This window comes from Lottia gigantea (assembly GCF_000327385.1).
Source record: "Lottia gigantea unplaced genomic scaffold LOTGIsca_180, whole genome shotgun sequence".
NCBI classification, from domain to species: domain Eukaryota; kingdom Metazoa; phylum Mollusca; class Gastropoda; family Lottiidae; genus Lottia; species Lottia gigantea.
This window is the reverse complement of record NW_008708302.1, coordinates 316,177-329,380: the sequence shown is the minus strand read 5'-3', so window position 1 is coordinate 329,380 and position 13,204 is coordinate 316,177. Positions and strand designations below refer to the sequence as shown.

The 13,204-nt window shown below is 34.0% G+C and overlaps 1 protein-coding gene across 1 annotated transcript; it reads right to left on the bottom strand.

The window, feature by feature from the left end:
• Nucleotides 1-12,663: 12,663 nt before the first annotated feature.
• Nucleotides 12,664-12,930, bottom strand: LOTGIDRAFT_89545 (hypothetical protein; the record flags this gene model as incomplete). The annotated part of the gene is made up of 1 exon (XM_009052370.1): nt 12,664-12,930. A coding segment is annotated over one exon (267 nt), but the record flags the coding sequence as incomplete, so codon positions are not given.
• Between the last annotated feature and the right edge of the window lie 274 nt (nt 12,931-13,204).

The window sequence follows — 13,204 nt, the reverse complement described above, 5'->3', positions numbered from 1 at the left end:
ACCCCCAATGTCTGGATCATACCCACCACCAAGTCAACTCCAAATGTCTGGATCATACCCACCACCAAGTCAACCACCAATGTCTGGATCATACCCACCACCAAATCAACAACCAATGTCCGGATCATACCCACCACCAAGTCAACCATTAATGTCCGGATCATACCATCCATCTATGTCTGGATCATACCAACCACCAAGTCAACCATTAATGTCTGGATCATACCCACCACCAAGTCAACTATTAATGTCTGACTCATATCCACCACCAAGTCATTCATCGTCCTCATACGTGATGATGTCAGCATCTTTCCTGCTACCAACGGCGTCCAGCTATAAATCAGGGTCGGAATTTCTGATGTCAGAAACTCTTACACTAACTCCATCTTTATCAATGGAATTAATGGATGCCAGTTTGACTTTTGCAGGTAATTTCCTTTTTTTAATCATTATAAATGACTTTTATTCACTTTAGATATGTAAAATACAAAATTGCAATGTTTTATAGAAATCGGTAACGCATATCGTGAATGCTCTTTTTTGTAATTTCGAACATAGAAAATTATTTAGAGGAAACATTTAATTTATGTAACATAATCAAATTATATTTTCTGTTCAAGAGGAGAATTTAAGTGGTTTCTGGTAAAATTGTTTTTTTTCTTCTTACAATTCTATTTTCTCGACCTCGCATGTCTTATTTACCTCTTTATCAAATTTTTGAATTATTTATCCTCTAGCTTGGCTTTAGTATTATCAACTTTTTTCTCTTACGACTCTATGCTTTTCTTATCTCGCTTTTTTGAAATGATATGAAATTTTCAACCTTTTTAAAAAAAAATTCAATTTAAAATATCTGATTGAATTCAGTTTGAAAAAATGTAGTTGACTGACTTCATTTAAGATGATATAAATATAAATTCACTTCGAAAGTCTCAATAATTCCATAAGCGAATCCATAATTACACGCATGTTGGCGTCACTTCTGATTTTGCGATTTCATTCGTATAACTTCATTTTCCTTTAGAGTGCAAGTACCAGTGTAATGTATGATATGAATAGTCCATATTGAATTTTTTAATTTTTAATCCCCGTTTTATTTACTTTAACAGTACAGGAATCGTCATCAGCACCGATGGTTCAACCAACACCGTCTTCATCCATGACAATGTCGTCATCAGCTTCTCCTAGTAAGTTGCCATTTCATTTATTTTCCAGTTTGCACCACTTTAACTCATAACGTAAGCAATTAGTCGTTATGCGACTAGCTCCCTGGTTTTCAATCCTCAATCTTCTGGTATTCCCTATGATCGCAATCATTTGGCAACTGAACAACGAGTCCTGTTAAGACTACAATGTGTCAAAGCCATTTCGGTCAAAATTGTTGGTGCGGTGGGCTGATATGCCTAAATCACTCGTTGATTATTATGTATAACAAAATCTTCAGAAAGAAAAGTGAGTGCCTACAGAGCTTACTTGAAGGATTGCAACTTTCCATCAGCATTGGAGTAGTTCTGTACTGTATACTTAAGGTTAAGTGATGACACTGAATGCGATTAAAGTCGAAATTACGACAGTCATAGATATTAGATCTCTAATTTCGCACATTTATCGAAATGTATGCGTTTTTAGTTCTTTTCCTCTTGACCAGTTTTTTTGGAATTCTAAAACATTTTTTAACCATAACCAATGCTAAATCTTATCTAAAGATACTATTGACCTTAACGTTAAACCATAAATCAAGTAACAATATTATTCTTTTAATTTCCTGAACTAAAGGCGAAATAAACCCATCTGAGATTTTGTGCCATAACTAATTTTATGTAAACACTTTGAACTGCAGTGTAGCTAAGTGTTCAAAGAAAATCTAACATTTATCTCCGGAGAATAAGAGAATAAAAGGGGCTTTGCCTTGTCCAATCTCATTGGAATGTGCTATATTATCAACAATAAAAAATATTCGAGTATTGCGAAGCTAAGGTACGAATATAGACAGATGCAATCCCTAAAGCTATAGTGGTTTACATGGAATCCGGTTACTGTAAATTACGTCAATACATGTCTATTGTTTGAAAGATGTATTATTAATTTCATGTTGCTTTTAAAATCGATATTTCTATTATCAATCGAATGAATTTCAAAACAATTGGGAATGACACAAGACTATGTATTTTAAAACAACAACCGGTACCTTGGAAACAGTTTCTATTATTTTTGTAGCGAAGTTGATAACGTCTGTCTTAAGCAACATATTTAATTAATAAGTTAGCTTTAATAGAGAAATCATGTTTAGTATAAATGGTATCTACACACCATCGCTTCTTTATTGTATTGTCGTATTGATCTGTCGCCTATTTTAAATAAAAGCAGAGAGGGACAGTTCCGCCACACACAACCAGTTCCATATGAGATTCATTGTTTTAAATATAAACTTAATTATTGTTGTTTTTGTCACGCTTGAAAAATTACAAAAATCGAACACAGCCTTGAAAACAATAACGCATAGGCAAAATTATTTTGTATCAAAAGCTTAACGCAAATCCTGTTTTGGTTTCTTTCCATCATCATCAAGTTCAAAGTAATCTACGTTTCTGTCTAATTCTAGTGGGATTCAACACAACCCACCCATTCACCCCATCGCATCATCAAATTTAATCCCAATAAATTATTTAGAGCATATTATACAGACTACAATACTTATTATTCAAATTCAATAAATTCTACTGAATTATAGCTATGATTCATGATAATTGGCGCAATTATAAACATCCGATAGTGGCATTTGTTGTCATCGGGTTTATGTCAAGCTAAACCTATCTGGAAATAGAAGGATGGGATTCTATGACAATTTATTTATGTTTTATGAAATGTGTTTAAGCACGAATCTTAAATTTAATTCCGAAATCGCGTGCTATTTGATTAAAATTGTAATAATTTAATTTCTAAGCATGGGACACATGATAAATTCAACAAAATCAAAAGAAATTTTACTAGTAAAAATTTAAATTTGAAGTTGATTTGATTGATGCATTTTATCATTTACTTCTGAAAATAATCTAATATTAAAATTAATTGCCTTAGATATTTTAGAACAAGATACTGCCTTAAGATGGAGAATTTGGTTAAGCTATTTCAGAAAAAGTTTTACTCTTGTCGCTTAACGAACGTTGTTTTTACTGACTCCGGTACATTGATGCGCAGGCTGTGCTCACAAATCCTTTGTCTGAAATAAGAACTTTCAAAGCTGGAACACATGGTTAAAAATGTTACATTATTTCAAGACAATCGCGGAAATTTATCTAACATTATTTTAAAATAATTCTTTATTTCTTTCCTAAAGACACTTGAATCTGAATCAATTAAATAAATGTCACAGAGGCTTTTTATAAGCCGTTCATGTTGTATAGATGAAATTACTAAATTTTATTTAATATTTACTTTAGATTAATGGCGTACTTCAACTATTTAATACTAAATAAATAAAAACATTGGTTAAAAATCAATGACTACGATATTAAAATATGACTAATCTAAGTTGTTTAGGTTTGGTTGCTATGATATGAGTTAGGAAACAAGAATCTTTACATTATGATCTTTCCGTTACATATAGTTTATAATTACTTGTAGACTTTTCCATTGTTTATGGCAACAAGGTGTTTGTAACTTTTAACTACATTTATATAGATTATTATTCTATAATGAATCACAATCAATTTTCCTCTTTTAAAATTTAAAGTATTAGGATGCTCACTGTATATTTCTTATAGAACAATAGAGAAATAACAAAATATTTTAATAATAATGATAACGATAATGGCAAAGATAATGCTAAATGATAATAATAATAATGATAAAGACAATGCTCATGCTAATGCTAATGATAAAATGATAAAAAAAACCCAATGATAATGATAATAATGACAATGATAATGATAACAATGACAATGATAATGATAATAATGATAATAAAAATGATAATAATGATAATGGCAATAACAACAATGATAATAATAATAATGATAATGATGATAATAATTTAAAAGATTATAATGATAATGGAAATAACAACAATGATAATAATAATAATGATAATGATGATAATAATTTAAAGGATTATAATGATAATCTGTTTAGGGCTACCCAAAGAAAAACAATTTGATATATTGATGCTTTATGATATTTCAACTATTATAAATTGTCCACTGTTAAAATTTGGAATTTTCAGTAGATTGGATAAAACTTGATGGACCATTCCCAATGCTATATAACAATTATATTCTTGATTATCATATTATGAAATTAAGTCGAAAATTCTCCAGCCATTATACATAAAAATCAATGTTACAGAGCAAGATCCTCTACCAGTTAATGTTAAACGTCCCCATGAGACATTTTATCGATTTATTGATGGAAAATCAATGTTTTCAGGACATCGATTTGTCCGTTAATTCCGCCATGTTCTTATTTATTTCTTTACAATGTGTTTCTATAGAATCTCTGACAATAAAATAACATAATAAATTGATTAGGTTAAGTGATTGTTGATTTTTTCCAATCCTTTGTTGAGATGTAGAGCAGGATTGGTTTTCTATTGGGTTTAATCAGTTTAAACATTTAATTTCGTTTTATAGATTCAATAGACACAATAGAAGTACTAAATGACAACCAAAATCAGACGTAGAACAAAACATTTGAACTTTAAATCCCTGGAAACATTTCACTTCAAGTTTGATACTGCACGAAACAATAAGTCCTTATGGTATACAACCTGCTGGTGGTGGAAGGGGCTGGTGCAAACAGGGCGTCTAATAATTAATTCCTGATCACATTATATCCACTTTATATTTTCGCATGAGGTGCTACTTTCTCAAAAGAGACTGTTTTGAGATCCCCCCCCCCCCCCTCTTCTAACACGTCTTCAGATAGAAGAAAAAGAACGAATTATACAAGTGCAACCAACCAAAACAAAATTCAGATATAAACTAATACATATATTCATATGATGCTTCTCTGATATATACATGACCATTGAAAATTTAAGATATTGATAGTGCTCTCGATAATAAAAATATATGAAAATCAGATTTAAGATGAGGGATTCAATGTTATACCATTTTAATAAAGTTTATGTCATGATTTTCTATGTTTTCAGGTTGTGCTGGTACGATAGATTGTGCTGGGCTTTGTGATGGACGAAATGTCTTAGATTCAGATTGTAACGTATGCTATGGTCCTCAAGGAAACTACTCTCAAGTGTCTGACTTCAAAGACTGTAACAGTAAGTTAGCTCTCCAAAAATGACCTTGGTGCCATGGGAATGGAATATTGAAGGCCATGGTTCACCAATTTGTTTAATTTGGGCCTTGAATATATGTACACTATCTTCTGAACTTTACGGAAATCGCACTATTCCTTCAAAAATACATCACAATAAGAACTTCACTTTTTCCTTTTTTGAAAATACCAATGAAAAGACATTTGAATAACTCTAAGGACTAAAGTGTGGATATTCTTGTTTCTTCTGTATCAAAATAAGACTTTTTCGGACGCAGGTCAATGTATTACATATATATTTTGCCTCAAAATATTTGCATGTTTCAAAATTCCAAAGACAGGTGAAAATAATAGCTAATTGTAGCTGTACTATGACTAAAACTTGGTCGATTGTAAATACCTTGTCATAGGAACAGTTAGAGATAGTTTGACAATTGTAATTGCGAACATTAAATATATTTGATGATATGGTTTTCAGGTACATGCTTTGGTTCAGCTGCTCTCAACACATGTGGATTTTGTACTGGAGGGGACACTGGTAAAACGACCACAGAAGGAATCGATTCATGTAATGGCTTGTGTAAAAACGATCCTAAGTATATAAATCCCATAGATTGTAATGGAGACTGTAATGGGACCGCTTTTATTGATGCTAGTTGTTCTGGAGTGTGTATGGGTAAGATGCTAGTTTCTATTACGATAACGAAAGACATGTTGAGCTTTTAGCACCCTAAAAATACTTAAAATAGTGTCCTCTTCAAACAATCATAATACTTGCTTTAAATAAGAAAGAAATCTTTTGCAATGACCAATTTGCTATAACTCAGACTACAGTTCTTTATAATAATATTAATATTAATCATATTTGAATCGTTTTTTTTCAGGTGGTAACACGGGAATTTTTGCCAATCATTCAAGAGATTGTAGTAACATTTGTAATGGGACAAATGAAGTTGATTCTTGTGGTTTTTGTACAGCTCCATTCACTGGACCTGGTGGAAGTGTGTATAGAGATTGTTCAGACACCTGTCAGACACCAGGTATGTATTTATGTGCTTATTTACAAACATGTAAACTGTGTCTAACATGATATGCTATGCTAATAACATATATAACCAGTGAAATACATAGAAACTCAAAACCCGAACGTCAATTTTGGTTTCAGCTACATTCAGGTGCATGCATTCAGTGTTGAAATGTTCTCAGAATACACCTTTTGTCAAAAATTCCAGCAGGAATTTGTTGAATGGCCGACAATGTCATCAAACTGATGAACGCCGTCTTTTGACCTTAACTGAAGTGGCAATATTAAAATAAAATCTATTAAAACAACGGAACGAACATTTGGTCTAATTTTGATCAGACCGGTTTGATTTATTCATAGCAAGGATTTAAAAAGGTTTACGCCTCTTGGTGGCAATGACATCACGTTTCAGATAATATACTACTGGATTTAATTAACAATCTCTTAGAAACATCCCGATTCTTATATAGTAGAGTAATTATAGAGCCATATTATCCGAAAAAAATGCAAACGTGAACCCTTTACACATCCTCATTGTTATTTGTTCAGCAACTATGAAAGATGGAGCTATTTTAAACAAGTGTCGTACTTGCGTTGGTGGAAACACCGGAAAGTCTCTAACAGATGGAATAGATGTATGTGATATTTGTGATGGTGATAACTCAACTTGTCTAGATTGTGCAGGAGTTGCGAATGGGTAAGTCTATTTTTTCTTTCTGTTTTAAACTATGTTTAATGTTTCACCTAATGATCTGGTCACCATTTCTTAAACGATTTCTTGTTCTGTCGCTATAATTTATTTAGAAAACTTGGTCGAAGAAGCATTTGCAAGTTGAATAACTTTTTACTTTTTTTTTTCAGTGGTAAAGTAAATGATGCTTGTGATGTATGTGGCGGTGACGGTACTTCATGTGACGTAGTTGTCTCAATTTCTCCCGGATATGCACCCTCTGGTACCGAATCGGTAAGTTTTTCTTAGTAGCAATTTGAATATCCTTCTGAAGTCAGAAAGCGACCATCGGTTAAAGCTATTGTTACATCGCAGCCTATGAATTTCACTCTTGATATCAGCTATAAAATAGCATGGCTCTATCACACATGTATATATATATACATGTATAATTAAATCTCACAGTCGTACAACATTCCACAAATATGTTAATATCTCAGACCATTTGTAACGTATGCCATTGTTTTTTTTTACATGCTTCAACTTCCTTTTCAGACGATTGACCTTCTTGGTGCAGGATTCAGAACTACATCTTCTCGAACATGTTACATCAAAAAGAGTGGCGGCTCTAATATTGCGTTGACAGTTGCGTCCGTAGATAGTGCACAAAAACAAGTTGTCACTATTCCAAACACCGTAACTGCCGGTAGGTACACCATTGTGTTCAGCTCTCAGTGTAACTTGTTTAAATGATTTTAAGACATTTGTAATCTATCTGTGATAGTTATTAGCTTGGGTTTCTCACTGCCGGATTCTATGAATAGGGTATGGCATAGCCTAAGCATGAAACGAAGGTCTATATAGTTAATCACAGATTCAACATTTTGTTCCGCACAATTGTTATACAAATCTAATTTAAGTAAGAAATTTGACAGGACTTGTTAAATTGTTGCTGAAATTTGACTTTGTTTTGTAATTTAAGGAACATATAAGATTGATTGTATCAGTGGATCAGATATGTCAGGTGCTACTATTGATCTAATAGTCTATGACTCAACAGGTTAGTATATTGGATATTTGAATGACAAGTATTATTATAGAGTATTCCGATATATCCGGAAAATCCATTTTCATTTATCTAAAAGCATGCAGACCACAAATCAAAATTTTGATACCAACTTTACTGTTGAATATATTAGTTTTACGACTTTTCTTACAAAAAATTATATTTTTTTCAAATATTCCATTTCAGGTGTAGCTTTATCGTCTATCAGCCCTGTGAACTTTATCAAAGGTGCTACAAGCGATACACAGGCGTTAACTCTAACTGGTACTGGTTTCATTCAGAATTCAACCTACTGTATCATTGTAACTGGTGAGTTTTTAATAATTAAAGAAGGTACCTGTTACTGTCTATAATGCGCACTCTTATACGCCCCACTGTACTGCTCAATGCAACCAAGAAATATAACAACAGTGGGGTTCAACCGATTATACCATTATCACCTTAGAACTTCACTACTGACTATATATATTTTTGATAAAAAAATAGGTATATTTTAGTTCTACTCCACCATTTCATTTTAGGAGGGTCAACAGAATCGGTTATTAAAGCAGCCTGGACAGATGCAACATCAGCTGAATGTACTATAAACCATCCAGCTAAATCTCAAGAGATGACTGTGTATTTGAGTTTAAATGGACGATACAGACACCAACCTTCTAAAGTTGTCACTGCTCAAGCTGCTGCACCAACGGCAAGTGCTGCTTTTGGGGCTGATAATGGTAGGTTAATTGCCCAGATTCGGTGTATGACATCTTGGTAATCTAAGAAAGGCCCATGCTTTTTTTTGATAATCAAGATAAGCTTATCTATTTATTGCTTTTGATAATCAATATTTTTCTTTGAGATTTTACTTTGATATTGGTCCAGTAAGAAACTTTATTTGTTTCAGGTGCCGAAATAATAATGACATTCAGTGACGCTGTCAATACAAGTACATTTTCAGACTGTAGTAATATATTTGACTCAGCGTCTGTCACAGCTTTGGGTGCTAATGCTCAATGTGCACCAGTCTCTGGTACCAAACTTCTTATACGTGGCTCATCTCTAAGTCTTAGTAAGTATTTTTATGAAATAGATAAATCATTATAGGAATATTTTGGAATGGATTATACTTTGAATAAGCTTACATAATTTGTTCATGTGATATGACTGAACCAACCAACATTCTGAATTATGTGTAATCTCCAAGTAGAGGCGTTCGTCGGGCAAACCCAATCGAATGTGGTATTAGGTATTCTTAAGAATATTTTCTCTGTTTTTTAGGTTCTAGTTTGACTCCAAAGTCAAATGTCATTAAACAAGTCGGTGAACCCGAAGCTCTATCACTAGACACAGCTGTTTCCGTATCAACACCAGCCAAGGTAGTCTCCCCAGTCGTGAAGATTATAGGTCCAAATGAGATTGGATCTTGTGATAGTGATATATCACTACGTGCTGTTACTAGTTCTGGAGGTGTAGGACGAGATATAACTTATACTTGGTCTGTCAGCCCCAATACACCAACAATAGGTAAGTTTTTTTTTGTATTATTTTAATGGTGCGGTATTTCTCATCACTCAGCCTAGGATCACATTCAAATTAAATCAACTATCCTGTTCAATAAATGTTTGATTATCACTGATAAAGAATGTAGTGGAAATGTTCATTTCGTTTTAGTAGTGAAGACAGTCCCATGTTGATTCGAGTTATAACCGTACCTCGAATTTGGATTGTGAAAAAGGATACGGATAATTAAATAGTTTTATTAGCTGAATCAAAATGTTTACACAACTTTATCCATTTTGATTAGTTTGGAATAGGAATTCATATTTCTTTTGAGAGCTGTGCCTAATGAGCGAAAAAATATTCTTTCAGATTCCAGTTCCTCACAGACAACAGATGTGTCAGGTCTTACCCCTGGCGACAACACATTTACTTTGGCAGTGACTAATTTCTTTAGTCAAAGTGGTTCAGACACTAAAACTGTAAAGAAAAAGTCAGTGAGTCTGCCTAAACTGTTCGTGTCATCAACTGGTAAAGAAACCGTTCTCGTTTCTGAAAGGTATGATCTTCAAACATTTTTTTCTGTGTGATTTTCTGAAATCATGCGAATGTGTTAATTATGTGATGTCACTAAAATCGTAATGATAAAAACGGGAGCACGACCTTTCTCGCTACCTACACACATCAATGAATTAAAAAAGGGCATTTCGATACCTGTTTGCGCTTTATGCTCTTGTTTGCGCTTTTTAGTCGGACCGGTTCTCAGATTAGTAAGGCGACTTAGAGCTGTTATCCTTGGAGTTATCCTAAATGTAAAAATGTGTCCACCTCAGATACCTCTCTCTCGTGCAGCCAGGAACAACTGTAATTTCTATTGTGCTATTCATTTCAGCTTTGATTTGATTGCTAATGCCAAGCTGATTAAAGGGTGTGCTGACGACACGCTGACTTTCTCCTGGTCTTTTAGTGGTGGAATTACTGCTGATAGTGTTCAGAAAACAAGACCGCGATATACAGTGGCTCCAAATTCACTTCCAGGTAAAACTCAGACCAATATTGGTCCAATATTAGCAAAAATTGATAAAGCTGTGCACAAAGGGAGCCATGACTTTTTGTTTAAATTATGGTTATTTGAGAGTTATGTTTTGTGACGGTCCTTCGATTTACAGTTTCGTTTTCATGTACGCCAACTCAAAGCATTTGACACTACATTAAAGGTTGGGCTTTTAGAAGGCGCTGGTATGTGAGCCGAGAAGAAATATCAACTATCATGTTATTTTATAATCATTAGACTCCAGGATAAGACAAGGTTTTTATTATGGTATTTTTTCTTACAGCCGGACAAACAATTACTGCTACGGTAACGGTGGCATTAGAAAGTAAACCAGGCGATACTATTGAAGGAACAACTATATTTACCACTGCATATCCGCCACTAGATGCCCGTATAAAAGGTAACACATTGAGAATTTCTTTTGAGCTGTTTGCTTTTGATGTCTTCTGGAAATGCCATTGTTACTTGAAAATATTATCAAGTTAATTGAACTGAATATGTTATGAATTTCTTTGAAATGAGCTAAAAAATCTCATGAGGTTGATTTGATATAAGTTGACATTCTCACGAGATTGATTTGATATAAGCTGAAAATCTCATGATGTTGATTTGATCTAAGTTGAAAATCTTAAGAGTATGATTTGATATAAGCTGAAATTTTCTTGAGTAAGATTTGATATAAGTTGAAAATCTCATGAGTAAGATTTAATATAAGCTGAAATTCTCATGAATAAGCTAAAATTCTCACGAGGTTGATTTATAAGCAGACAAGCTCATGAAGTTGATTTGAAACTATGGATTTTGATATCTGTACATTAAATACAATCTTTATTGCAGGTGCGAGTGCTCGAACTATCGGTGTTGACGGTGGTAGCTTAACCCTTGATGCCAGTTTATCAGTCGATCCCAGTAATCTAGGTGATATGACATATTCTTGGCAATGTGAACAGATTGATAATAATGTAAGTAACACACTTAATAACTATGTAGAACAAGGAATAAGTAATAACTATATCAAAATCGGACTCGTTTCTTTCTATGAGATATATTTAGAGTGTCTGTAGCATGTCAGATTCTGATTCACACACCGATCCGCACGACTTGATACCTTTTTGACCCTACATCTTCTGATCTGCATCGTTCATAGTGGGAACCTTAAAAGATCCAAAGGTATCCCGACAAAACAACTTAGTAGAATTCTGTGTATTTGAGTGCCAAAGAAATAAACAGACTGAATTTTATTGCAGGTTGCCTCCGGATGTTTGTCAGCAGATGGAACTACCTTTCCATCTTCTGCCGTTTCTACTTTTACCTTTGATGCTAACAAATTATTACCTGCAAAACAGTACCGATTTACCGTCACGACTCAATCTGGATCCAGAATTAGTCAAGCTTCTGTATTGATCAATTCTGTTGCTGGAAATCCTCCAAAGGTAAATACAATATTTTCAATTTTAGCAAGAGGTCATTTAATTTAGTGGCATATTTTGCTAGTTGAACGGGGAAACAATATACCCATACAGTCCGAATCAAATCAAAATCCTAACAGCATACAGTCTGTAGATATAGATACGCATGATTTTGTACCAATCATTGTCATCTCTGTAAATTGGGGTGTGCGCGGATGATGTATTAGATGTTCGGACGAGGTGCTCAGCAGAGCGAATATGTTTTGCTACCTTGTGCCTTACTTGTGCCATTTTGCCAAACTTTGAAGATAATTCTAGGAATCCACAAGTTCCAATTTTTTATTCCAAAGCATTGTGGAAAAGATTTTGACCGACGTGATTTCAAATGTTAGCTACGAACCACCCAGTTCACAACTAAGTAATATCCTAAGTTCACAAGCATGTAGTCTCCTAAGTTCACAACCAGGTAGTATGCACAGTTCACAACTAGGTAGTTTCCTAAGTTCACAACTAGGTAGTTTCCTAAGTTCACAACTAGGTAGTTTCATAAGTTCACAACTAGGTAGTTTCATAAGTTCACAACTAGGTATATAGTTTCATAAGTTCACAGCTAGGTATTATCCTAAGTTCACAACTATTAGATAGTATCCTGAGATCCGAACCAGGAAGTATCCTCAGTTCACAACCAGGTGGTATCCTCAGTTCACAACCAGGTAGTATCCTCAGTTCACAACCAGGTAGTATCCTCAGTTCACAACTAGGTAGTTTCCTCAGTTCACAACCAGGAAGTATCCTCAGTTCACAACCAGGTAGTATCCTCAGTTTACAACCAGGTAGTATCCTCAGTTCACAACTAGGTAGTTTCCTCAGTTCACAACCAGGTAGTATCCTCAGTTCACAACTAGGTAGTTTCCTCAGTTCACAACCAGGTAGTATCCTCAGTTCACAACTAGGTAGTTTCCTCAGTTCACAACCAGGTAGTATCCTCAGTTTACAACTAGGTAGTTTCCTAAGTTTACAACTAGGTTTCCTAGGTTCCGAAACCAGGAAGTATCCTCAGTTCACAACTGGCAGTTTCGTCAGTTCCGAACTATTTAGTATAGTGTAACATGATTATTATAGGTGGAGATGTCGGAGATTAGAGATGGTGGATATGTCGAGAAATCAGATACAGTGAAAATTGACGCTTTAATAACACTACCATCACCAGGAGCATCTATAGTCTCGA